At 46.8% G+C, this 24,474-nt stretch overlaps 1 protein-coding gene across 2 annotated transcripts in view; it reads right to left on the bottom strand.

Annotated features, from left to right (window-relative positions):
- Positions 1 to 24,474, bottom strand: part of DNMBP (dynamin binding protein) — a 113,747-nt gene that overhangs the window by 57,148 nt on the left and 32,125 nt on the right. For both annotated transcript variants that reach the window (XM_062215185.1, XM_062215186.1), the window contains exons 2-3: positions 10,003 to 10,157; positions 7,064 to 7,186 (exon numbers count right to left, since the gene is read on the bottom strand). In XM_062215185.1, the coding sequence (XP_062071169.1) occupies positions 7,064 to 7,186; positions 10,003 to 10,147 (268 nt within the window). In that variant the 5' untranslated portion in view covers positions 10,148 to 10,157. The remainder of the gene's footprint in view (positions 1 to 7,063; positions 7,187 to 10,002; positions 10,158 to 24,474) is intronic.

Genomic DNA, 24,474 nt, shown 5'->3' with positions numbered 1-24,474 from the left:
CTTGAGACCCTGAGAATGATGGTGTTTTAAACTCTCCCTGCCCACAAGTCCTAACACAGGGAACTCCCTGGTGACTGACAGTTCAGACACAAGGGCCTCTTGCTGCACAGGAAGAATAAAGCATGCCTAACTCCCACACTACTGGCTTTGAAATGAACTGGCTTTCTTAAAGTTGCAGAATTATGGTATTTTCTTTGTTTGGCCAGATCTCCATGAACTCATACAAAAGGGCTTGTTTTCCTATCTATTTTCAGAGGGAGACTGTTTGATAAGTGTTATTACCTGGCAGTCGGTCATTCTTTGGTTATTTCCAATTAATAAAGTTGAATTTTTGAAAATCACAGCTTAAGCCCTAAAAAGCACTGTAGAGACTGTTTATCTCAAGACTTCATTTTATAATTTCTGACTGTTACTGAGTTTTCCCCATGAGTCCCACTGCCATCAGGATGAGGCACGTGAGCTGTTCCCGGGGAGCCCAGTGGATTCCTTAGGGACAGAGGTAACCTAGTGGTCACCCACAGATTTCTGAAACACAGTTTGAGGGGCTCCTGGAATAGCCAGGCCAGATTTTGAGAACAGAAATCAGGAACTGTGGTGACCCTGAGGGAGCCCTTGGCTCATGCAGTTGATCCTGGCAACAGTGCCGTCTCCTCTGGTGGGACAGGTTCTATTAGAACAGGAAGTGTGTTGGGAATAAAATCATAAGAATGAGTGCAGCCTGATATAAGCTGACCCTGCAGTATTTGGTTCCTCACTGATTCCTCCTGTGCCTCTCTGAACCCAGGAAACTATTTTATTTAGGTTTCCATTTGCGCCACATCAGAACTTGAATCCTGGGGCAGCACTGTGGCACACTGGGTTAACGCCCTGGCCTGAAGCACCAGCATCCCATATGGGCGCCAGTTCTAGTCCTGGCTGCTCCACTTCCCATCCAGCTCTCTGCTATGGTGGCCTGGGAAAGAAGTAGAAGATGGCCCACCCACGTGGGAGACCCGGAAGAAGCTCCTGGCTCCCGGCTTCGGATCAGTGCAGCTCCGACTGTTGCGGCCATCTGGGGAGTGAACCATCGGACAGAAGACCTCTCTCTCTCTGCCTCTTCTCTCTCTGTGTAACTCTGCCTTTCAAATAAATAAATAAATCTTTTTTTTTAAAAAAAAAAAAAAGAACTTTAATCCTGAGCTCTCACGTGCACGCACTGCAAATTTATGACACACGTGCTCTGACCGGTAAACACCATTTAACAACTTACTGATAAATCAACTTACCAACTTATTTGTTATTGGCCCTTTGTTTTGGAGCAGGGGGTTGTGGCCTAGACACAAGTTCTAGACGGGGCATAAGTATTCTGTGTTATGTGGGACAATTATTGTGATCCCTGTACAACACATTAATTCTGTCCATCTCTTCTTTCTCTGTCCTTTCCTTGTCATACTCTATTGTTTCTGCTTGTTGCTTTTGCCCCCCTGTCACTTTTCTTTTATTAGGTCAGTGGCATGACCACCTCTAGGGATCCTTCTTCCAGGAAGGTCCAAAACAACGGGTGGCTTTAGGAAAAGGAAGAAGGGTGACACCTGCTGGAAAAACCACTGGTGGTTCTGACTCCAGCTCGAATCCCCCTGGAAATATATATATATAAATATATATATGTATAATATATACACTATATATATTATACATATATATTATATACATATATATTATATATATGTATACACACACACATATATATATAATATATGTATACACACACACACATAACCTTCTCAGAATTATCGGGGAAACAATGTCCACAGAGTCCAACAAGGAACTCTGGAATCCTGGACAAGACCAGGAAAAACAACTAATGTTTACTGAGCGCTAACCTTTGCCACATGGTTTACAAGTGTTACCTCTGTTAAACCTCACAACTACTTTGAAATATGCATTATTACTCCAATTTTCAGACATGAAAATAGGCTTCAGCCCAAGGTCGTAACTATTTATAGGTGGCATTGTATTTAAATCTAGGGCTATCAGAATTCTTATCCCCTAAGCCATAATGCCTGCTCTTAAGATGAGGGTACTTCAAAAAACTCAAGGGATAATGGAATTAAAGATAAGATTATTTTGGGCCTGCGTTGTGGCTCACTTGGCTAATCCTCCACCTGCGGTGCTGGCACCCCGGGTTGTGGTCCCAGTTGGGGCGCCGGATTCTGTCCTGATTGTTCCTCTTCCAGTCCAGCTCTCTGCTGTGGCCAGGGAGTGGAGGATGGCTCAAGTGCCTGGGCCCTGTACCCGCATGGGAGACTGGGAGGAAGTACCTGGCTCCTGGCTTCGGATCGGCGCAGCGCCAGCCGTGGTGGCCATTAGGGGAGTGAATCAACGGAAAGAAGACCCCTCTCTCTCTCTCTCTGTCATTGTCTATAACTCTCTCTCTATCTGTCTCTCTCACTAACTCTGCCTGGCCAAAAAAAAAAAAAAGATAAGATTATTTTGGTGTAAAAAAATCTGAAAAAGAAAGGTCTTCAAAAAGTTCATGGAAAATGCACATTATAGAAACTAACTGTGGTGGATGTTCAGCCTAACAGTTAAGACCCCAGTTAGGAAGACTGCATCCCGTATCAGTGCCTGGATTCAAATCCCAGCTCCAGCTCTCCATTTCAATTTCCAGTTTCAGGCAGACCCTGGGAAGCAGCTGGTGATGGCTGAAGTGGCTGAGTCCCTGCCTCCCCCATAGGACACCTAAATGCAGTTCCTGACTTCTGGTTTTGGCCTGGTCCTGCCTCTCCCACCCACTGAGGGCATGTGGTGAGTGAACTAATGGAAGAGAGTGCTCTCTTGCTTTCTCTCAAACAGAAGGAAAGAAAGAGGGGCTGGCATAGTGGGTGAGGCCGCTGCCTGCAGTGCCGGCATTCCATATGGGCACTGGTTCGAATCCCAGCTGCTCCATTCCCGATGCAGCTCTCTGGTATGGCCTGGGAAAGCAGCAGAAGATGGTTCAAGAGCTTGGGCCCCGGCACCCGTGTGGGAGACCCCGAGGAAGCTCCTGGCTTCAGGTCAGCACAGCTCTAGCCATTGTGGCTGTCTGGGGAGTGAACTAGCAGATAGAAGACCTCTCACTCTCTCTGCCTCTGCCTCTCTGTAACTCTGCCTTTCAAGTGAATAAATAAATATTTTTAAAAAATAAAGAGAAAGGAAGGAAGCAAGGAAGGAAGAAACAAAGAGGCAGGCGTGGATATCAATTTTTTTCTACCAAAGTAAAATATATCTTTTAATTCCATTTTCCACAAACTTCTTAAAACATCCTCACACAAATGTATGTATGTATATAAATTATATTCATTTGTGTGTGTATAATTTTCCTCTTATGAACGCTAATTATATATCTTAAAGGTAAATATATAACAACTGATTAAAAAGGCGGTGTGGCAAACCAAACCGTAACAGATCTCAAACATTATCCCACAAACTCCTGAGGTTTCCAAATCCCTCCCTGACATCTTCCCAAAGTTGTTTACACAGAAGAGAAGCTACACTGAGGGTTACTAAGCAGAGATAAAGAAACAACAGGCATCAGGATTAACAGTGCTAGAGAACAGGAAGGAAGGAATGTATGCTACTCAGGAGTTGACATGCTGAGCTAATGGAAAAACACTTTTCAGTCTAATAAGCAAAAGCACAAGTTTAATAAACTATATGTGGTATAAAACAATATTTCCATTTTATAGTGATTTTGTTTTCAACTAAGAAAATTAATTAATGCCTGTTGAGGTGGCCTGCCATGTACAGAAAGAGGAATTAGAATTATTGCTGTGGCTCAAGCTAAGCTTCCCAGGAAAAAAGACAAACTATGTTGGCAAACCTAACTTGCCTCTCCTCAAAGGCCTGTGTTTTCAAATCAGAAGACACGCAGCCCTAGAAGACATAGGACAGGGCCGAGTGGCGTGTGTGCTTACCGGCAGTGCCAAGTATCACAGAGAAGAGAACAAGCCAACACCACCGACAGGCTCTGCTTCCTTACCTACGCCCCTGCTCCACATTGTCTCCTTGTGGACTCACACGTGGAAGCTTATTAGACTTAACTGGTTAACCAGTCATCCAGATGAGATCCATGGATTCGAGGACTCAGCCTGACCTTGAGTCAGTCTCGGCACAGGTGATGCACAGCTGAAAGGCTGATGCCAGGTGCTCCCTGAGAATTTCTCAGTTGACCCTGGGACGCCCCAGGTGAATTTGAACTTCAAAGCAAGCTAGGACAGATTACATTAGATCAGTCTTCCCAGGGCGGGCACTTGAGCCGTTGTCTGCTGCTTTCCCAGGCACGTTATTAGGGAGCTGGATTCGAAGTGGAGCAGCTGGGCCTCGAGCCAGCAGAGGCTTTTCCTGCTAAGCCATCGTGGTGACCCACACGTGCCCCTCCTCTATGTTACCTGGGGCCTCCTCATGTGGACTCCAGACCTCTGCTGGGAGAGCACAGGTCATAACAGGCCCAGCTATAGTCTCTGCTGCTGCCTCTGTCTGCCTTCTGTCACTGTTTGGCAAGGAGAATACAGAACACAGGCAGAGGTAAGCATAAAATGACACGCAAGAAAGCCTTTTATTTATTTTTTTATTTTTGACAGGCAGAGTGGACAGTGAGAGAGAGAGACAGAAAGGTCTTCCTTCGGCCGGCGCCGTGGCTCAACAGGCTAATCCTCCGCCTTGCAGCGCCGGCACACTGGGTTCTAGTCCCGGTCGGGGCACTGGATTCTGTCCCGGTTGCCCCTCTTCCAGTCCAGCTCTCTGCTGTGGCCAGGGAGTGCAGTGGAGGATGGCCCAAGTGCTTGGGCCCTGCACCCCATGGGAGACCTTTCTCTCTGTCTCTCTCTCTCTCTCCACTCTGCCTGTCAAAAAAAAGTAAAATAAAAGAAAGGTCTTCCTTTGCCTTTGGTTCACCCTCCAATGGCCGCCGCGGCCGACACGCTGCTGCTGGCACACCGCTCTGATCCGAAAGCAGGAGCCAGGTGCTTCTCCTGGTCTCCCATGCGGGTGCAGGGCCCAAGCACTTGGGCCATCCTCCACTGCACTCCCGGGCCATAGCAGAGAGCTGGCCTGGAAGAGGGGCAACCGGGACAGAATCCGGCGCCCCAACCGGGACTAGAACCCTGTGTGCCGGGCCACAAGATGGAGGATTAGCCTGTTGAGCCACGGCGCCGGCGCAAGAAATTCTCCAACTAGGTTTGGAGGATCAAGGTCAAAATACAGTATTCTTGTCTTCTCATTGACCAAGAGGTAAAGACGTTTGCTGTATTTTCTTGTACACGCACACACGAATGGGCATGGTTTAACAAATTAAGCCTCTCCCTTTAGTGCCACACTCTAAAGAGCAAACAACAGAGCTAACACAGGCCTCGGTCTGTGGAATACTACTGGTTTCTGTGAAAATGCACAGACTAGATCAAGTATACTTGTTAAGATGGTTTATCATTAGAAGTTCCAGTGGGGGCTAGCGCTATGGTGTAGCAGGTTAAGCTGCCGCTTGCGATCCCAGCGTCCCATACTGGAGCACTGGTCTAAATCCTGGTTACTTCAGCTTCCTGCTAATGCACCTGGGAAGGGTGTGGAAGATGGTCCAAGTACTTGAGCACCTGCCATTCATGTGGGAGACCTAGATGGAGTTCCTGGCTCCTGGCTTCAGCTTGACCCATACCTAGCTGTTTGCAGCCATTTAGGGAGTGAACCAGTGGATATTAGGTCTCTCTGTCTCTTTCACTCTGCCTTTCAAATAACTTAAAAAAAAGAAGAAGAAGAAGAAGAAGTCCCTATGTACACCAGCGGGCAAGAAGAAATACTTGGAACAGCACTGAGATATGGCTGTGATTACCAGTTTTCAGTCACTCCTTTTAAGCTTGTTCTGATAACTTTTACAACATGATCCAATAGCAGAGTAAGAAGATGGGGCTGCTTGTCTCTTAATTCCCAAATGCTCTGTCCCACCATTGTGGGTTTTTTTGTTTTTTTTTTTTTTTTTTTTTTTTTTTTTGATAGGCAGAGTGGACAGTGAGAGAGAGAGAGACAGAGAGAAAGGTCTTCCTTTGCTGTTGGTTCACCCTTCAATGGCCGCCACGGCCGGCGCACTGCGCTGATCTGAAGCCAGGAGCCAGGTGCTTCTCCTGGTCTCCCATGGGGTGCAGGGCCCAAGCACTTGGGCCATCCTCCACTGCCTTCCCAGGCCACAGCAGAGAACTGGCCTGGAAGAGGGGCAACCGGGACAGAATCTGGTGCCCTGACCGGGACTAGAACCCAGTGTGCCGGCACCGCAAGGCGGAGGATTAGCCTATTGAGCCATGGTGTCGGCCCCCACCATTGTGTATTAATAAACAATAATGTTGATGGCAAAGCCATATCCATTTTTATGGGAAAAAAATAGTCTGAAGAATGGCTACCACATGTGGGCAGTGGAAAGATAGTTCTAGACTTAGAATAAGATAAGTTCACATTGTGAGGCCAAAACTTCATATCTGCAGCTAATGGTCTCTAAATTGCTTTCATTGATAAAATCTAGTTTTAAAAATTTTGTTCATTTTCTTTCAAAGACAAAGATCTTCCATCCTCTGGTTCACTTCCCAAGTGCCTGCAATAGCCAGGGCTGGATCAGGCCAAAGCCAGGAGCCCAGGACTCAATCCAGGTCTCCCATGTAGCTAGCGGGGATCTGAGTACCTGAGCCATCATCTGCTACCTCCCAGGGTGCACACCAATAAGAATCTGGATCAGAATGGCTGGACTTGAACCAGCCATTCTGATATGGGATATGGGCCTCCCAAGTAGCATCCCATGTGCTGTGCCAATTGCCTGTCCCAACATGTGCTTAATGCCTACTCTGCTTTCTCCCAAGTCTGTACTGAAGATAAAATGAGATTATGTTTGTATGGAAATTGTAAAAGGCTACTAAAGCATGTCATTATTAGGGTCAGCACTATCCCTGGTATGGCTGAGGACAGTCCAGAGTTTAGTCACTCATAAAACTTTAAGATCTAGTGGTCCAAATACGCAGGCTTCTCCGATCTCACTTTCAAATGGCCTGCCCTTGGATGATGAGCTTACCTCGGTGGAGGGGAAGACTGTTTAGCTCTTGGGATGTAAATTCACTGATGCAGACAAACAGCCTCTCTCCTTCTTTTAGGCTTGGAATGGTTACAATTTCCACAAAACTGCTAGGGAACTGTCCTGAAAACAAAGCAAACACACGTTGATATTGAATTTTTCTCTTAATATTGAAATTTATTTTTCTGTCTATGAGCACGGACAAAAACTTGTTTCTGAGCCCATTCATAGGCCCTGAATTGAAAATGCACTCCGTATTTACGACCGGAGCCTCTATTATAGAAAAGGTACATACAGCACCCAAAGTAAGATGTGTGCAGAACCCAGAAAACACGATTCGATTCAGCAAGCATTCATCAGGCGCCACCCTATGCAAGACGCACTGCGAAGGGAGATGTGAATAAACAGTCTTCAGGCCAGCGCCGCGGCTCACTAGGCTAATCCTCCGCCTTGCGGCGCCGGCACACCGGGTTCTAGTCCCGGTCGGGGCACCAATCCTGTCCCGGTTGCCCCTCTTCCAGGCCAGCTCTCTGCTGTGGCCAGGGAGTGCAGTGGAGGATGGTCCAAGTGCTTGGGTCCTGCACCCCATGGGAGACCAGGATAAGCACCTGGCTCCTGCCATCGGATCAGCACGGTGCGCTGGCCGCAGCGCGCCTACCGCGGCGGCCATTGGAGGGTGAACCAACGGCAAAAGGAAGATCTTTCTCTCTGTCTCTCTCTCTGTCCACTCTGCCTGTCAAAAAATAAAATAAAATAAAATAAACAGTCTTCAAAGATGTGAAATCTAGTTCACACACACAGTCTGATTCAGAGAGAAGTAATTCAATCTTGAGATCTAGTGTCACAACACACGGACACAAGCTGCTACAGAAGATCAGAGAAGGCAGATAATAGGTCAGAAATAACATAAAAAATATATGAAAGAGACAGCATTTGAGTCTGAAGATGAGTAGGGTTTTAATGGGTGGTGGTAGAAAGGCAGGGCCTGCCAGTTGGAAAGAATAAGAAAGCCTGACTGAGTCTCCCTTCAAAACAACTTCTGTGTCTTTCTGTGTCTGTCCACTCATCCCCAGAGCTGCCCCTTGGTCCAAGCAAGCACCATCTCTCACCTGGACAACCGCATAAGCCCCTGGCCTGCACCCTGCCTTCAGCTCTGCCCCCTCCTCTGGTCCATCAGTCTGCAGCAGTGAGTGCTCTAAGACAAACTGGATGGTGCAGAAATCACTCTCTGAGTTTCTCACTTCCTTAACTTCTCAGCATGGCTTCCTCCCTCCATCTTCCACCATCAGCCTCTGCTCACCACCTCACGCATGCTCAATGACTTACTCAGCTTCCCTCAGCCCCTCCATGTTCTCTTCTGTTTCAGGGCCTTTGAACAAGGGATCCCCTGTGCCTGTCTTCCGCCTTGCCATCTAACTCCTACTCATCAGTTTTGTCTCAGCAGGGATGTCGTGGCTACTGGGAAGTGATCTAATTATCTCCTAACTGTGCTTGAGTGTCAGTGGAGTCTGCTCTCGGGGCTGTTTCACTTCCTCCAACCCAGACTGACATAAATATGTGCAAGTTAAGAACTGGCTTAATACAGCTGCATGAGGTGGCAACACTTACACCTTTCCCTAGGCCAACTGATGAAAGAAACCGATGTTAGCATATATTTTAATGAATGGAAGGCGGCTGGCACCGAGGCTCACTTGGCTAATCCTCCGCCTGTGGCGCCAGCACCCCGGGTTCTAGCCTCGGTTGGGGAGCCGGATTCTGTCCCGGTTGCCCCTCTTCCAGGCCAGCTCTCTGCTGTGGCCCGGGAGTGCAGTGGAGGATGGCCCAAGTCCTTGGGCCCTGCACCCCATGGGAGACCAGGAGGAAGCACCTGGCTCCTGGCTTCGGATGGGCGCGGCACGCTAGCTGCAGCACGCTGGCCATAGCGGCCATTTTGGGGGTGAACCAACAGAAAAGGAAGATTTTTCTCTCTGTCTCTCTCTAACTCTGCCTGTCAAAAAAAAAAAAAAAAAAAAAAAAGAATGGAAGGCAACTGGTGCATGGATGTGGGTAGGCAGGAAGCATATAAGAGTAAAGGGTGAACTGTGGACCTAGGAAGGAGTGACCAAGTTGGCTCCTGTTCCATTAAGAGTGAAAGGAAGGGAAGAAGACAGCTACAGATACAAGGTGGAGAGCACTTTCTGTTTCATAAATCAGAGCTAAGCCTGGTTGTGAAAAGCCAATAGTGGGGGCCAGCACTATGGCATAATGGGTAAAGCTGCCATCTGCAGTCTCAGCATCCCATATGGGCACCAGTTTGAGTCCCAGCTGCTTTACTTCCAATCCAACTCTCTGCTATGGCCTGGGAAAGCAGTGAAAGATGACCCAAGTTTTTGGACCGCTGCACCCACATGGAAGACTCAGAAGCTCCTGGTTCCTGACTTCAGATCAGCCCAGCTCTAGCCATTGCATCCATCTGGGGAGTGAACCAGCTGATGTTAATACCTCTCTCTCTCTCTCTCTCTCTCTCTCTCTGTGCCTCTCCTTTTCAAATAAATAAATCTTAAAAAAAAAAAAAAGCCAATGGTGAATGACAGAAGTCCTGAAGAAAAGAATAATGCATATTCTAAGAAGAGAATCAGCACTGAACATAAAGGACAAGGACCTAGGATGAGAAAGGGAAAGACATGGACAAGAGACTGGGCTGAGAGCAGCTGGTACCTAACCATTCAACCATCTGCAGGAGTTGGTAGGAGAGAGGGAATGAGAGAGACACTACAGTATGAGAAACTTACTGCCTTGGGCTTCTCATTTAACTTTTTTTTGTATAAGCTTTATTTATTTATTCGCTAGACAGAGTGATTAGACCAACAAACACATGCACACACCACACACACACACAGACAGACTACGATCTCACATTCACTCCCCCAAATGCCCACAACTGAGAGTGGGCCCCTTACCTGTAACATCCTCCTTCTTTCCTAGAAGCCAAAATTCATCCAGCACTGCCAGCACCTCAATGATATCTCCCACAAAGAGCGGAAGCTCTTCTGATACACTGGGGCAGAAGTCAAAGATGGCACGAACCACCGAACCAGCCTCCATGTCTTCCAACCTGGAAAGAGTGATCAAAAGAAACAGACAGCATCAATATCTAAGATAGTGACATATAGATCTATCTCTTTTAAAAAATTTTTTACCTTTTATTTTTCCTCTATTTCTTATATTTATTTGAAAGGCAGAGAGAAGGAAAGAGAGAGAGCAAGAGAGCGAGAGATTGAGCTCCCATTAGTTCATTTCCCAAACGTCCTTAACAACCAGGGCTGGGCCAGGTGAAAACCAGGAACGAGAACTCACCCGGGCTCAATCCCCACGTGGGTGGGCAGAGACCCAAACACCTGACCTATGGCCCACTGCTTCCCAGCAGGTGCATTAGCAGGCAGCTGGGCCAGGACTGGAACCCAGGCACTCCAATATGGGATGTGAGCACCCCAAGAGGCATCTTAACCACTGCACTAAACACCTCCCCCCAGATTTATTTCTCAAGAATCATAAATCTTAAGATATAGTTATTTACAGTGAAGTCAAATCTAAGGAAATGTCGGTACTTTACTTTCACGTTTATTTGCTTTAAAATGGTATTTTTCTCATATACTTTTCATTTGATTCTCAAAGTAAATCTGAAATTGAAAGACAAAAAGTGACCTACCTATGAGTGACAGGAAAGATTCAAGTAGGCAAATGTGGGTTTTCTAGAGTGCCTGCAGAGGGCAGTAAGGAGATGAATGTTTTTAAAGCCCCAGATAACATGGTAATTTAACATACAGTATTCAAAAAGCAGGGACTTTAAATATGGCATTTCGTTTATTCCTGATAACCATTTTAAATATTCAGAATACCAAGGCTTGGCAAGCGTTGAAAATTTAATTTGTCCAAGACCACAGAGCTCATAGGAGCAGGCCCAGGACTCGGACTGCGGGCCTTCTCACTCCTACATACTGTGTCTGCACAGAACTAACATGGAGGAGGTCAGGTAACAGGCACCACAATATAGACAGAAGACAAGTAGAGCGTTCTACAGCTCAGCAGGGCGACCATCGTTTATAACCATTCACACGTTTCATGAAAATGAGGAGAGAGGAGTTTGAATGTTCCCAACATCAGGAAATTATAAATGTTTAAGGAACTGGAAACGCCAATTACCTTGATTTGATCACTAGACACTGTATACATGCGTCAGATTATCACACGCTACCCCACAAATGTGTCCAATTATGTATCAACTTAAATTTAAAAATTATGTGGGGATGAGCATTTGGTGCAGTGGTTACGACACCACTTGAGATACACACATCCCGTTGTCCAAGTGCCTGGGTTTCAGTTCGGACTTCCGCTTCCATTTCCAGCTTCCTACTAATGCACACCCTGGGAGCAGCAGGTGATGGCTCAAGCATTTGGGTCTTTGCTCTCAAATGGGAGACCTGGATTCAGTTCTGGCTCCTGGCTTGAGCCTAGCCTCGCCCTGGCCATTGTGAACATTTGGGAAGTGAACCAGTGGATGGAAGATTCTCTCTCTTTCAATCTTGCCATCTCCTTGCCTTTCAAATAAAATAAATTAAATAAATAAATATTGAAAAATACAGTGTTGTGGCATAGAGGTAAAGCCACAGCCTATCACAATGGCATTCCATGTGGGTGCCAGTTTGTGTCCCAGCTGCTCCACTTCTAATCCAGATCCCTGCTAATGGCCTGGGAAAAGTAGTGGGAGATGGCCCAAGTGCTCGGGTTCCTGCCACTCATGTGAGAGACCTAGATGAAGCTCCTGACTCCTGGATTCAGCCTGGCCCAGCCCTGGCTGTTCACTTGGGGAGTGAGCCAACAGACGGAAGATTCTCTCTCTTTTTCTCAAATAAATCTTTGGGGAAAAAAAAACCAAAAGCAATGCAACCTAAAGAACAGCAGCAGGACTACACCTCAAAGGCCACAAAATTTAAGACACAGTGAAAAACAAAATCCATAAAGAGCCAGAAATGGCTAGGTAACCCAAACAGACTGAGTACCCGGTATCAGCTCAAGTATGTGTTTTCAGTTCAAAGGTCTGTGACCCGACCTTGGAGAGTGTTCTGCCCTGTTATGGTGTCTGCTATAAGGAGATGATGTGTCCATCACTGTGATGTGGGTAGCCAGAAGCCTAAGTTTACTTAGGTACTTCAAAAAGTTTACAGATGGGGCCAGCATTGTGGCACAGCACGTTAAGCCACTGCCTGCAGCGCTGACATCCCATATGGGCTCCAGTTCAACTCCCAGCTGCTCCACTTCCCATCCAGCTCTCTGCTAATGCTCCTGGGAAAGCAGTGGAAGATGGCCCAAGTGCTTGGGCCCCTGCACCTGTGTGGGAAATCCAGAAGAAGCTCCTGGCTCCTGGCTTTAGCCTGGACCAGCCCTGGCAGTTGCAGCCATTTGGGTAGTGAACCAGCAGATGAAAGACTTCTCTCTCTGCCTCTGCCTCTCCCTCTCTGTAACTCCACCTTTTGAATAAAGAAATAAATCTTAAAAAAAAAAAAAAAAGTTCATGGACAATGGAATTAAAAGATACTTTAGGGATGAGCATGTGGCACAGCAGCTGGGTCATCGCTTGGGTTGCCTAACTCCGTATCAGAGCGCTTGGTTTGAGTGCTGGATATTCTACTTCCACTCCAGCTTCCGGCTCATGTGCATCCTGTGAAGCTCGAGTGCTTGGGTCCTTCCTACATGGCCTGGCTCCACCCTGCTTATTTTGGGAGTGAAACAGAGGATAGAAGATCTCTCTCTCTCTCTCTCTCTTTGCCTTTCAAATGAAAAATGAATATAAACAAATACATTTTAAAAATTTATTTACTTGAGAGGCAGAGAAAGAGGGAGAGACAGAGAGAAAGGTCTTCCATCTGCTGGTTCATTCCCAAAATGGCCACAACAGCCAAAGCTGAGCAGATCTGAAGCCAGGAGCCAGGAGCTTCTTCTGGGTTTCCCATGCAGGTGCAAGGGCCCAAGCACTTGGGCCATCTTTTACTACCTTCCCAGACCACCAGCAGAGAGCTGGATCAGAAGTGGAGCAAAATAAATAAATAAATAAATAGATAGATAGATAGATAGAAGTGGAGCAGCCAGGACACGAATCGGTGCCCATATGGGATGCCAGTGCCACAGGCAGATGCTTAACCTACTGTGCCACAGTGCCAGCCCCACAAATACATTTTTTAAAAGACATTTATTTGGGTATAAAAATTTTGCATAGTTTTTTTACAATATGCATTTTTCATGAACCCCTTGAAGATCCCCATAGGTGTTTCAGCACTAGAAAGACAGGACGTGAGGAACGTGTCTGTGTCCGCCTGTAAACAGCCCCCATGAGAGCTCACAAGAGCTCCAGGACCCAGGTCTGTTTTTCTTTATTCACTTAAAGTACTCATTTGGTACTGTAGAAAGTGAAGATTCTAATCTCCAACTCACACACAGCTAAGTGAATCAAAAAGCATTAAGTGCCTAACTACAAAAAGAAAAGAAGATTGTAGCACTAAATAATCCAAGAAAATAATGATGTGGTTTAACATATTAGGCATTCAACAAATCAATCAGTATATTAATGTGGAAGATCTTATTTTTAAAAAAATGTTTGTTTATTTCATCTTCTTTAAAGGCAGAGAAAGAGCTATATTCTATCTGCTGATTTCACTCCTTAAACCTGCAACAGTAAGGGCTGGGCTAGGCCGGAAACCAGGAGCCAGAAACTCCATCCAGGTCTCACACATGGATGGCAGGAACCCAAGCACTTGAGCCATCATCTGTTTCCCAGAATGCACTATCAAGGAGCTGGACTGGAAGCAGAGCAGCTGGCTCTCAATCTGGAACTCTGATATGGCATTCAGGCATCTCTAAGGGAGGCTAACTCACTGCACCACAACATCTGCCACCACCTTACAAGATTTTAATAAGGGGCCAGTGTTGTGGCGCAGTGGGTTAAGCCTCTGCCTGTGACACCAGCATCCCATATGGATGCTGGTTCAAGTCCTGGCTACTCCACTTCTGATCCAGCTCCCTGCTGATGTGTCTAGGAAAGCAGCAGAGGGTTGCCCAAGTGCTTGGGCCCCTGCAGTCACTTGGGAGACCCATAGGAAGTTCTTGGCTCCTGGATTTGGTCTGGCCTGGCCTCGGCAGTTGCGGCCATTTGAGGAGTGAACCAGCGGAGGGAAGATATCTCTTTCTCCTTTCTCTGTGTCTTTCAAATAGCTAACTAGATTTTAAAATAAATAAATCTTTTAAAATATATTTAATAAGTCCTGTAATGCAATTAAACAATGCATATTTAATTTGTACTAGTGAGTATAAGTAGTTTATCTTTGTATCACTGGGACTTTTTTTCTATAATGAGATGACTTCGGCCACAACGGAAAAGAGAAGTGAACAGTTAAGAGTTCCCACATCCTGTCTTCTCCTACCACAGATTTTCTTTATGTATTCAAAACAACCCAATTATAAGTACATGCTGAGGCACATGTGAGTGCGAAGCACTTCTGGAGTCAGGGAGACCCAGGTCCGAATCCCAGCCCACTATTTATTAGCTATTAATCTTGGACATATTACTTAACTTCTCTGGGCTTCTGTTTCCTTGCCAGAAAAATGGAGATAATGATAATTTCTTAATGACCATCATGAAGATGATTACAATAATAAAAATAATTATAGAGGCAGGTGTTTGGCACAGTGGGACATCTACATCTTACATTGGAATGCCCGGGTTTGAGTACTTATGTCCTTGCCATCCACGTGGGAGAAGTGGTTCAGTTTCAGCTCTTCGCTTCAGCCTGATCCAGCCCTGGCTCATATGGGCAGCTGAGGAGTGAATCAGTGAGTGGGAGATCTCACTCCTTCTGCCTGAGTCTCTCTTTCTCTTTCAAATAAATAAATACAAACATCTCTAATATTTATTGAGTATTTACGATGTGCCATGCATTGTATTACATACTTCCCTCATTACAGCCTTATATATATATATATATATATATACTTTAAAGATTTTATTTATTTATTTGAAAGGCAGTGTGACAAAGAAAGAGGGAGAGAGGAAGAGCAAAGAGTGAGAGCGAGCGAGCTTCCACCTGCTGGTTCACTACCTGGAAGTCCTTGAGCCATTATCTGCTGCCTCCCGGTGCATTAGCAGGAAGCTGGATCAGAAGCACTGAGTAGCTCACACTCACACCAGGCACTCTGGTGCAGATGTGGGTTCCTCAGTAGTGCCTTCACCCTCTGTGCACAAAGCCTGTCCCCCATCAAATGTTACGGCCTCCACTTTTGCAGACGAGGACAGAGGCTCAGAGAGGTGGTGGATCTATCCAAAGTAACACAGTAAGTCAGAGATGGAATGGGAGCCCAGGTTTCTCCATCTCTAAAACCTTAACCAGTAGACTAACGGGGTGGGAGCACCACCTGCATAATCGATTACAGGCTCAAATCTGTGTCAGGGATATCGCATCACCAGAGAACTGATACTGTAGAGAAAGTGTAGTATTTCAGGTGTATAAACACTGTGGAACTCATTCAGCTTGTCAAAACTTGGTTAATTTTGACATTTAAAACTCAATACACTGGGGCCAGCGCTGTGGTGCAGTGGGTTAACACCCTGGCCTGAAGCGCCGGCATCCCATATGGGAGCTGGTTCGAGACCTGGCTGTTCCACTTCCCATCCAGCTCTCTGCTATGGCCTGGGAAAGCAGTAGAGGATGGCCCAAGTCCTTGGGCCCCTGCACCCATGTGGGAGACCCAGAAGAAGCTCCTGGCTCCTGGCTTCAGACCAGCACAGCTCCAGCCGTTGTGGCCAATTGGGGAGTGAGCCAGCAGATGGAAGACCTCTCTTTCTCTCTTTCTCATTCTCTCTGTGTAACTCTGACTTTCAAATAAATAAATCTTTAAAAAATAAAATAAAATGGGGCCTGTGCTGTGGCGCAGCAGGTTAACGCCCTGGCATTCCATATGGACACTGGTTCAAGTCCCAGCTGCTCCACTTCTGATCCGGCTCTCTGGTATGGCCTAGGATAGCAGAAGATGGCCCAAGTACTGGGGCCCCTGCACCCACGTGGGAGACCCGGAAGAAGCTCTTGGCTCCTGGCTTCGGACTGGTGCAGCTTTGGCTGTTGCAGCCAATTGGGGAGTGAACCAGTGGATTGAAGACCTCTGTGTGTGTGTGTGTGTGTGTAACTCTGACTTTTAGGTAAATAAATAAATTAAAAAAAAATAAGATAAAATAAATACACTGTGGGGCCAGTGTTGTGGTGCAGCAAGTTAAGCTGATGCCTGCAAGGCCAACATCCCACCTAAGCACCGGTTCAAGTCCCAGCTACTCCACTTACAATCCAGCTTCCTGTTAATGTGCCTGGAAAGGCAGCAGAGGATGGCCCAAGTACTTGTTCTTGCTACTCATGTGGGAGACCTGGATGGAGTTCCTGGCTTCTGGCTTCAGCCTATCCCATCCTCAGCCACTGTGACCATTTGGGGAGTGAACCAGCAGACAGAAGATCTCTGTCTCTTCCTCTAACTCTTTCAAATAAATAAATCTTTTTAAAAAAATTGGACACAGTACATACCTCCCTGCTTTCTTCAACAGAAGACCCTGAATTACGATTTACTCTGTGGCTGCCTGGGCCAAGCCCATTGTTCACATGTGTACTACTGTATGATGCTGTAACACATGATAACAGTACTGGGCAACTTTTAGGCCTTCTCTCTTGAGGTCAATCTATCCTCTGCTCCCAGGTCACTTCCTCATCGACATTCCCACCTCGTTGCTAGATTGCTGCTTACAACCTGCCTGCGTTGGGGGAACACACATACTCCACCAAAATTATTAGGAGTTCCCAAAACACAAAAGCAAACAAGTTCTTAATAAGATGCTAACAAGCTCTTCCGGGATGGTAAGAGACGTGCGTTAGTGCTACAGTTTTCCAAGTTACTTTCACATCCTCTGAGGCCTCCTTGTTTTCTGGCCGTCTTCCAGAAGGCTGAAATTGCCAGATGTCACATTTCTGCACAAGGGTGGCGCCTACATACGTTTTTAAAAAGCAAACAACACTTTACAAACCTCTTAGCCGTCTATGTTATTAAAACACCTCTTCAAGGTTGGTCAAGGTTACACTTTTATTGTTTGCCTTCTTATACTACATTTTCTCAAATGTCACTTCTCTATCAGACTAACCGTCCATGTTGTCACACAGAACAACAATGAGCAGAGGCCCAGGTGACTAGAGAGCAGCTCTCCCACATTCCGGGTAACCCCAGGGATCTCAAGAGTTACAGCTTCTGCCTGAGACCGTTACCGTTCGCTCTACCAGAGAATGACTCAGAGCAGAGGAGAATCTGGCACCATGAGCGCTTTTCCTGACCGACCTCCTACCCGGCTGGACGGAGCGTGTAATCGCTGCCAAGTCCACGCCCGCGGCGAGGCCAGACCAAGCCTCGCTGACCGACACCGCTCGCGTGTGCAGACGCCGTGCCGAGCGCCACCTCGGTCCTCCCGGCCCTGCACACCCCATGGACAGCAACTTCCATGACTCACGCGGGGCCTGCGTCAGGGGCCCGAGCAGAGGTTTGGAAACTGAATCAGAGACAGCTTCAGTGAGCTGCTCCACCAACTCCAGCTGGAAGTCAAAGGGACCGTCAGAACAAGGGGAGCGTTTGAGGGGAAACAGAGGAGATGACTGGCCGTGCAGCGTGACTTCCGGGACACCAGAAACGTCTCGGTGCCCTTTTCCCGTCAGGGGCCGGTGCTGCGCTCCCACCTGTAGAGTCACTCTGAATCTGAAGCGCAAAGACCATTCTTCAAACCCTTTTAGAACGCAAAGTCTGTGAGGAAAGAGATTTTTTGCCTGTTTCATTCACTGGTCTACAGCAGTGCCAGCACATACGATTTGTGGTGAACAAATGAATTCCTGAACTTCAGGAAAAAGGACGAGACTCTTCATATCTAAATCTCTAGTTCCATTCCCCTAAAACTAAACTAACCAGCTCTTCACACAGTGTTACCGTCCAGCTTTGTCTGTATACACGACGCTGATGGTGGTGTCCGACACACCTGCCCGGCCAAGCATTAAAACCTGGGACTTGATCCTCCACAGCCGACAGTCCACTAATCACAGCTACCGCCATCTGAGTATACCGTGTGCCAGACAGCGAGTGAAGAGCTGCAGCCAGTGCTTCCTGCACAGTGGATAGCAAGGTTCTAAAGCCAGGGTGCCTGGGGCCAAACCCAGACCATTGCCAGGCAATTTACTCAACCTATTTAGCAGAATCCACAGCTGCTTGACCCAATCAATGCCCATGTCATTCTTATTGCAAACCTTGCTTCCCTTAAATCTAGCTGGTTCTGCCTTTAAAATCTTCCAGATTTGTTTTCTTCTTTGATTCTCCAACATTTTACTAAGAAAATTTTAAAACAGTAAAGTTCAAAGAATTTTACACCCACTCCTAGATTCCACCATTACCATCTTACTGCACTTACTTTATCACATGGCATCCATCCCTTTACCCATTTCTCAATTTGTTATTTTTTATTCATTTCAAATATATATGTGTATGTACATATATATAATGTGTACATATATATGGAGAGAGAAAGCGAGTGACCTGATTCATTTCAAAACAAACCATTTCTTCCCAAACATTTTTTTTTTTTTTTTTAAGATTTATTTAGGGGCCAGTGCCATGGCTCACTTGGTTAATCCTCCGCCTGTGGTGCCGGCATCCCATATGGGCTCTGGGTTCTAGTCCCAGTTGCTCCTCTTCCAGTCCAGCTCTCTGCTGTGGCCCAGGAAGGCAGTGGAGGATGGCCCAGGTGCTTGGGCCCCTGCACCTGGGGAAACCAGGAGGAGGGAAACCAGGAGGAGGCACCTGGCTCCTGGCTTTGAATCCATGCCGGCCATAGCAGCCATTTGGGGGGTGAACCAACGGAAGGAAGACCTTTCTCTCTGTCTCTCTCACTGTCTAACTCTGCCTGTCAAAAAAAGAAAAGATTTATTTATTTATTTATTTATTTGAAAGAGTTCCAGAGAGGCAGAGAGGCAGAGAGAGAGGGAGGGAGGGAGAGAAGGAGAGAGGGAGGGAGGGAGAGACTTCCATCTGCTGATTCACTCCCCAGTTGGAGCTGCGCTAATCTGAAGCCAGGAGCCAGGAGCTTCTTCCGGGTCTCCCATGGCCATAGCAGAGAGCTGGATCAGAAGTGGAGCAGCTGGCCGGCACCGTGGCTTAACAGGCACACCGGGTTCTAGTCCTGGTTGGGGCGCTGGATTCTATCCCGGTTGCCCCTCTTCCAGGCCAGCTCTCTGCTATGGCCGGGGAAGGCAGTGGAGGATGGCCCAAGTGCTTGGGCCCTGCACCCGCATGGGAGACCAGGAGAAGCACCTGGCTCCTGCCTTCAGATCAGCAAGATGCGCCGGCCACAGCGGCCATTGGAGGGTGAACCAATGGCAAAAAGGAAGACCTTTCTCTCTGTCTCTCTCTCTCACTATCCACTCTGCCTGTTAAAAAAATAAAAAATAAAAAAAATAAGTGGAGCATCTGGGACTCAAAGCGGTGCCCATATGGGATGGCAGCACTGCTGGCACCAGCTCCTTTTCCCAAACTTTGACACATATCTATTTCTTATTTTTTTAAAAAAGATTTATTTATTTACTTGAGAGTGAGAGTTACAGAGAGAGAGAAGGAGAGGTAGAGAGACAGTTCTTCCATCCATTGGTTCACTCCCCAGTTGGCCGCAATAGCTGGAGCTGCGCTGATCTGAAGCCAGGAGCTTCTTCTGGGTCTCCCACATGGGTGCAGGGGCCCAAGGACTTGGGCCATCTTCCACTGCTTTCCCAGGCCATAGCAGAGCTGGATCGGAAGTGGGGAGCAGGGACTCAAACCAGCACCCATATGGGATGCTGGCACTGCGGGCAGCAGCTTACCCTCTACGTCACACTGCTGCCCCCCAGTATTTGTTTCAAGTACTTTTCTCCTCTCCTCTTGCCTAAATTTTTCTCCCCACTAAAATGTCAGTGAACCTAATTGATCACTTTTATGTATTGTTTAAGAATTCACAAGTTCTTCCTGATTTCTATAATTCATTCATATATTCAACACATATGTATCAAACCAAATGGAGTCAACCAAATTTCTATGTAGGATACAAATTTGGCTCTGCTGGGTAGACTAATAACCTGAGGGTTCTTTAATCCAACGCTCACGATATATTTATTTAAATATGTAATCCTGCTGGTGGCTGTGACAGTGCATTTAGACCCTCTCTGTTGTCCTGGACAATTCAACTCCTATCCCAGTTGATGGGAGTATGGAAGATAACCCGAGCACTAATCTCTGAAGGATATACTGAGTACTCAGGCTTACCCATCCAAGGAGAGGGGAGGGAGCAGGGAAAAAGGACGGGACTCTTAAGTCTGCAGTGATTTCTTAGTACCACAGGATATTTCAACACTTCCTAAGGGCTAATGCTTTCAACAATTACCTCTTAATCCAACATTGCTCTGATAATATTCCCAGGAACATTCAGTATGTTGTATGGGGAGATAAATTATATTTCCTGCCCTCAAAAACCTTAGCTTAGTCCCAACATTTCCCAGAATATGTTCTGAGGATACTCATCTTCAAGCTCCAAAACTGCACCATGGTTACTACAAACTCAAGGAAGGCTATGAACCCCTCCTCTTGGAGGGGCATAAAAAACACTGGCATACTAAAGACACAGGGCAATCTAGCCAAGAGTCCTTTTAATCCCATGTCTACAAACTTGTATGACCACAGCACACTTTTTCCAGGTCATCTCTTAGACTTTTTTTTAGATTTTTATTTATTTATTTATTTATTTGACAGGCAGAGTGGACAGTGAGAGAGAGAGACAGAGAGAAAGGTCTTCCTTTGCCGTTGGTTCACCCTCCAATGGCCACCGTGGCCGGCACACCACACTGATCCGATGGCAGGAGCCAGGTGCTTATCCTGGTCTCCCATGCGGGTGCAGGGCCCAAGCACTTGGGCCATCCTCCACTGCACTCCAGGCCATAGCAGAGAGCTGGCCTGGAAGAGGGGCAACCGGGACAGGATCCGGTGCCCCAACCAGGACTAGAACCCGGTGTGCCGGCGCTGCAAGGCAGAGGATTAGCCTATTGAGCCACGGTGCTGGCCTTAGACTTTTTTTTAACCTCACCCCTCCCATTTATTCATAAATGGGACTAGGTGCAGTCCTATCCAATCCTAATCACTGCTGCTCCCATGAAGCACTTTCTGCCCAGAGCTGGTTTCTTGGTTTACATGCTGCTTCCTTTATCCACAATGGATTCCCCCATCTTTCCTCACACTTCCATGCTTCCTGCTCCCTACTTCTTCCAAATGATGCCCCCTCTCCTGCTCAAGCCCACTCTACCTTTCATGCTTCAACTCCTATAGCCCTTGCTGTTCTATTTTCTTACAAATTGTGAGACATCAGATTGGACATGTACAAGTTAAAGGCATGAGAGTGACTGTATTAATGAAAACATCTTAAGAATACAATAAGATTTTATGTATATCATGCAACCCAAGTGTCCATAAATGGGAAGATAGGTAAGTAAAATGTGGCACATACATGCAATGGGATATTATTCAGCCTCCAGAAAGAAAAAAACTGTGATGCGTGTTACAACTTGCATAAATCCTGAAGACACTAGCTAGTGAAATAAGCCAAACACCAAACATAAAAGGTCAAATACTATATACTGTCATTTCTGTAAGGTACCCAGGGTGGTCAAATTCATAGAAAGCTGAATGGTGATGGCCAGGGGCTGAGTTGAAGGTAAGCAGGAACAAGGAGTTGGTATCGGATGGGTACAGCATTTCAGCTGGAGGTGGATGGCAGTGATGGCTGCAAAGCAATGTGAATTACTTAATGCTACAGAACTGCAGACTTAAAACAGTTAAAATGGTAAATGTGGAGCAGGCGGATGGCACAGCAAGTAGGATGCGCGTGGAACACCCACAGCCCATATCAGAGTGCCTTGGGTTTGAGTCTCCGCTCTGCTCCAAATTCAGCTTCCCTAGGATGCAGCACAGTTACTCAGGTAGTTGGTCGATGCCCATGTGGGAGACCCAGATTGAATTGCTGGCCTGGCTCAGCTCTAGCTGATCTGAGCCTTTCAGGAATTAATCAGATGAGAGATGTCTGTTCTCATTCTCTGTGTGTGTGTGCATGTGCACATACATGTGTGTATGTATGTATACACATGCCTTTCAAAACAAAAACCCTTACAGAATGGCTAAACTTTTTTACTTCAAAAAGTAGTACATTTTATGTATATTTACCATGATAAAAAATTTTTTTAAAAGTATGTCAGGGCCAGTGCCGTGGCGCAGTGGGTTAAGCCACAGCCTGCAGCACCAGCATCCCCTATGGGTGCTGGTTGGACTCCTGGCTGCTCCACTTCCAATCCCGCTCTTTGCAAATGTACCTGGGAAAGCGGTGGAGGTCAGCCCAAAGTGCTTGGGCCCCTGCACCCACATGGGAGATACAGGGAAGCTCCTGGATCCTGGCTTCCACCTGGTCCAGCCCCTGCCATTATGGCCATTTGGGGAGTAAGCCAGTAGATGGAAGACCTTCCTCTCTGTCTCTCCCTCTCTCTCTTTTTCTGTAATTCTGCCTTTCAAATAAATAAAATAAATCTTTTAAAAAAAATATGTAACAGGGCCAAAGCTGTGAAGCAATTGAAGCTGTCACCTGTACTGCCAGCATCCCATATGGGCACCAATTCACATCCCAGCTGCTCCACTTCCCATCTAGCTCCCTGCTCATGGCCTAAGAAAAGAAGCAGAAAATGGTTCAAGTACTTGGGCCCCTGCCATCCACATGAGAGACCCAGATGAAGTTTCAGGCTCTTCGCTTTGGCCTAGCTCAGCCCTGTTTCCGTCATTTAGGCAGTGAACCAGAGGATGGAAGCTCTTTCTCTGTGCCTCTGCCTCTCTCTCTGTACTCTGCCTTTCAAACACATAAAATAAAGTTTATGATTAAAAGAAACATGAGGCCATGCTGTGACTAGTAAGTTGAGCTGCCACCTGTGACACCAGTATCCCAACAGCACCAGTCCTATTTCTGGCTATCTTGCTTCCAATCCAGCTCCCTGCTAGTGCACCTGGGAAAGCAGCAAAAGATGGCCCCTCAGCCCACAGGGGAAACTGATAAGAAGCTCCTGGCTCCTGGCTTCAGCCTGGCCCAGCCCTAGCCATTGCAGCCATTTGGGGAGTGAACCAACAGATGGAAGATCTCTCCCTCTCTGCCTCTCTCTCTCTCTCTTTCAAATAAATAACATAAACCTTTAAAAATATATAAACAATAATTAGAAAAAGATTCATGCCCAGGTTCCCCCCACTCCCTGCCAAAGAAGCCAGTATATTCTTTCTTTCTTTCTCTCTTTTTTAAAAGATTGATTTATTTATTTGAAAGGCAGAGTTACTGAGAGGCAGAGGTAAAGACAGAAGTCTTCCCTCCGCTGGTTCACTCCTCAAATGGCCGCAACTGCTGATGCGAAGTCAGGAGCCAGGAGCTTCTTCCAGGTCCACCACCCGAGTGCAGGGGCCCAATTACTTGGGCCATCTTCTACTACTTTCCCAGGCCATAGAAGAGAGCTAGATTGAAGTGGAACAGCCAGGATTCGAACCGGTGCCCGTATGGGATGTTAGCACTGCAGGCAGCAGCTTTACCCACTACACCACAGTGCCGGCCCCAACCAGTATATTCTTTCAAAAGTAGGGGCTGGCACTGTGGCACAACGGGTCAGAGCCCCAGCCTGTGATGCTGGCATCCCATGTGGGCACCGGTTCGAGTCCTGGCTGCTCCACTTCCAGTCCAGCTCTCTGCTGTGGCCTGGGAAAGCAGTACAGGATGGCCCAAGTTCTTGGATCCCTGCACCCTTGTGGGAGACCCCAGAGGAGGCTCCTGGCTTCGAATCGGTTCAGCTCTGGCCACTGCAGTCATTTGGGGAGTGAACTAGTGGATGGAAGACCTCTCTCTCTCTATAACTCTTTCAAATAAATAAATCTTAAAAAAAAAAAAAAAAAAACACTGGTAGTATCTTCTCCATTCTTCCTAATATTGCCCAACCCATGATATAAATTTAAATTCTGGGCTCCCAGAACAGCATTTCTGAAGCATCTTCCTGAGCTGAGCGGAAACAGACTGTGACTTTTTTTCATTTGCTCCCTATCAAGGGAGGTCCTGTGTAGCACAGGTACTATCTGCCTACCTGGCAACTGCTGGAGATGCAGCATTTCTTTGTAGGGAACCTCTGAGATGGGTTCCTTCAAAAGAATATTCATCTGTGAACATCTGGAAATTTCCTTATGTCTTAGAGCTGAGCTCTCCAGGAAATATTACCTTTGGGGAATGACAA

This window comes from Lepus europaeus, chromosome 17, assembly GCF_033115175.1.
Source record: "Lepus europaeus isolate LE1 chromosome 17, mLepTim1.pri, whole genome shotgun sequence".
Classification (NCBI taxonomy): Eukaryota; Metazoa; Chordata; class Mammalia; order Lagomorpha; family Leporidae; genus Lepus; species Lepus europaeus.
Note: the sequence above shows the minus strand (reverse complement) of the source record. Positions and strands in the feature narration are given on the sequence as shown.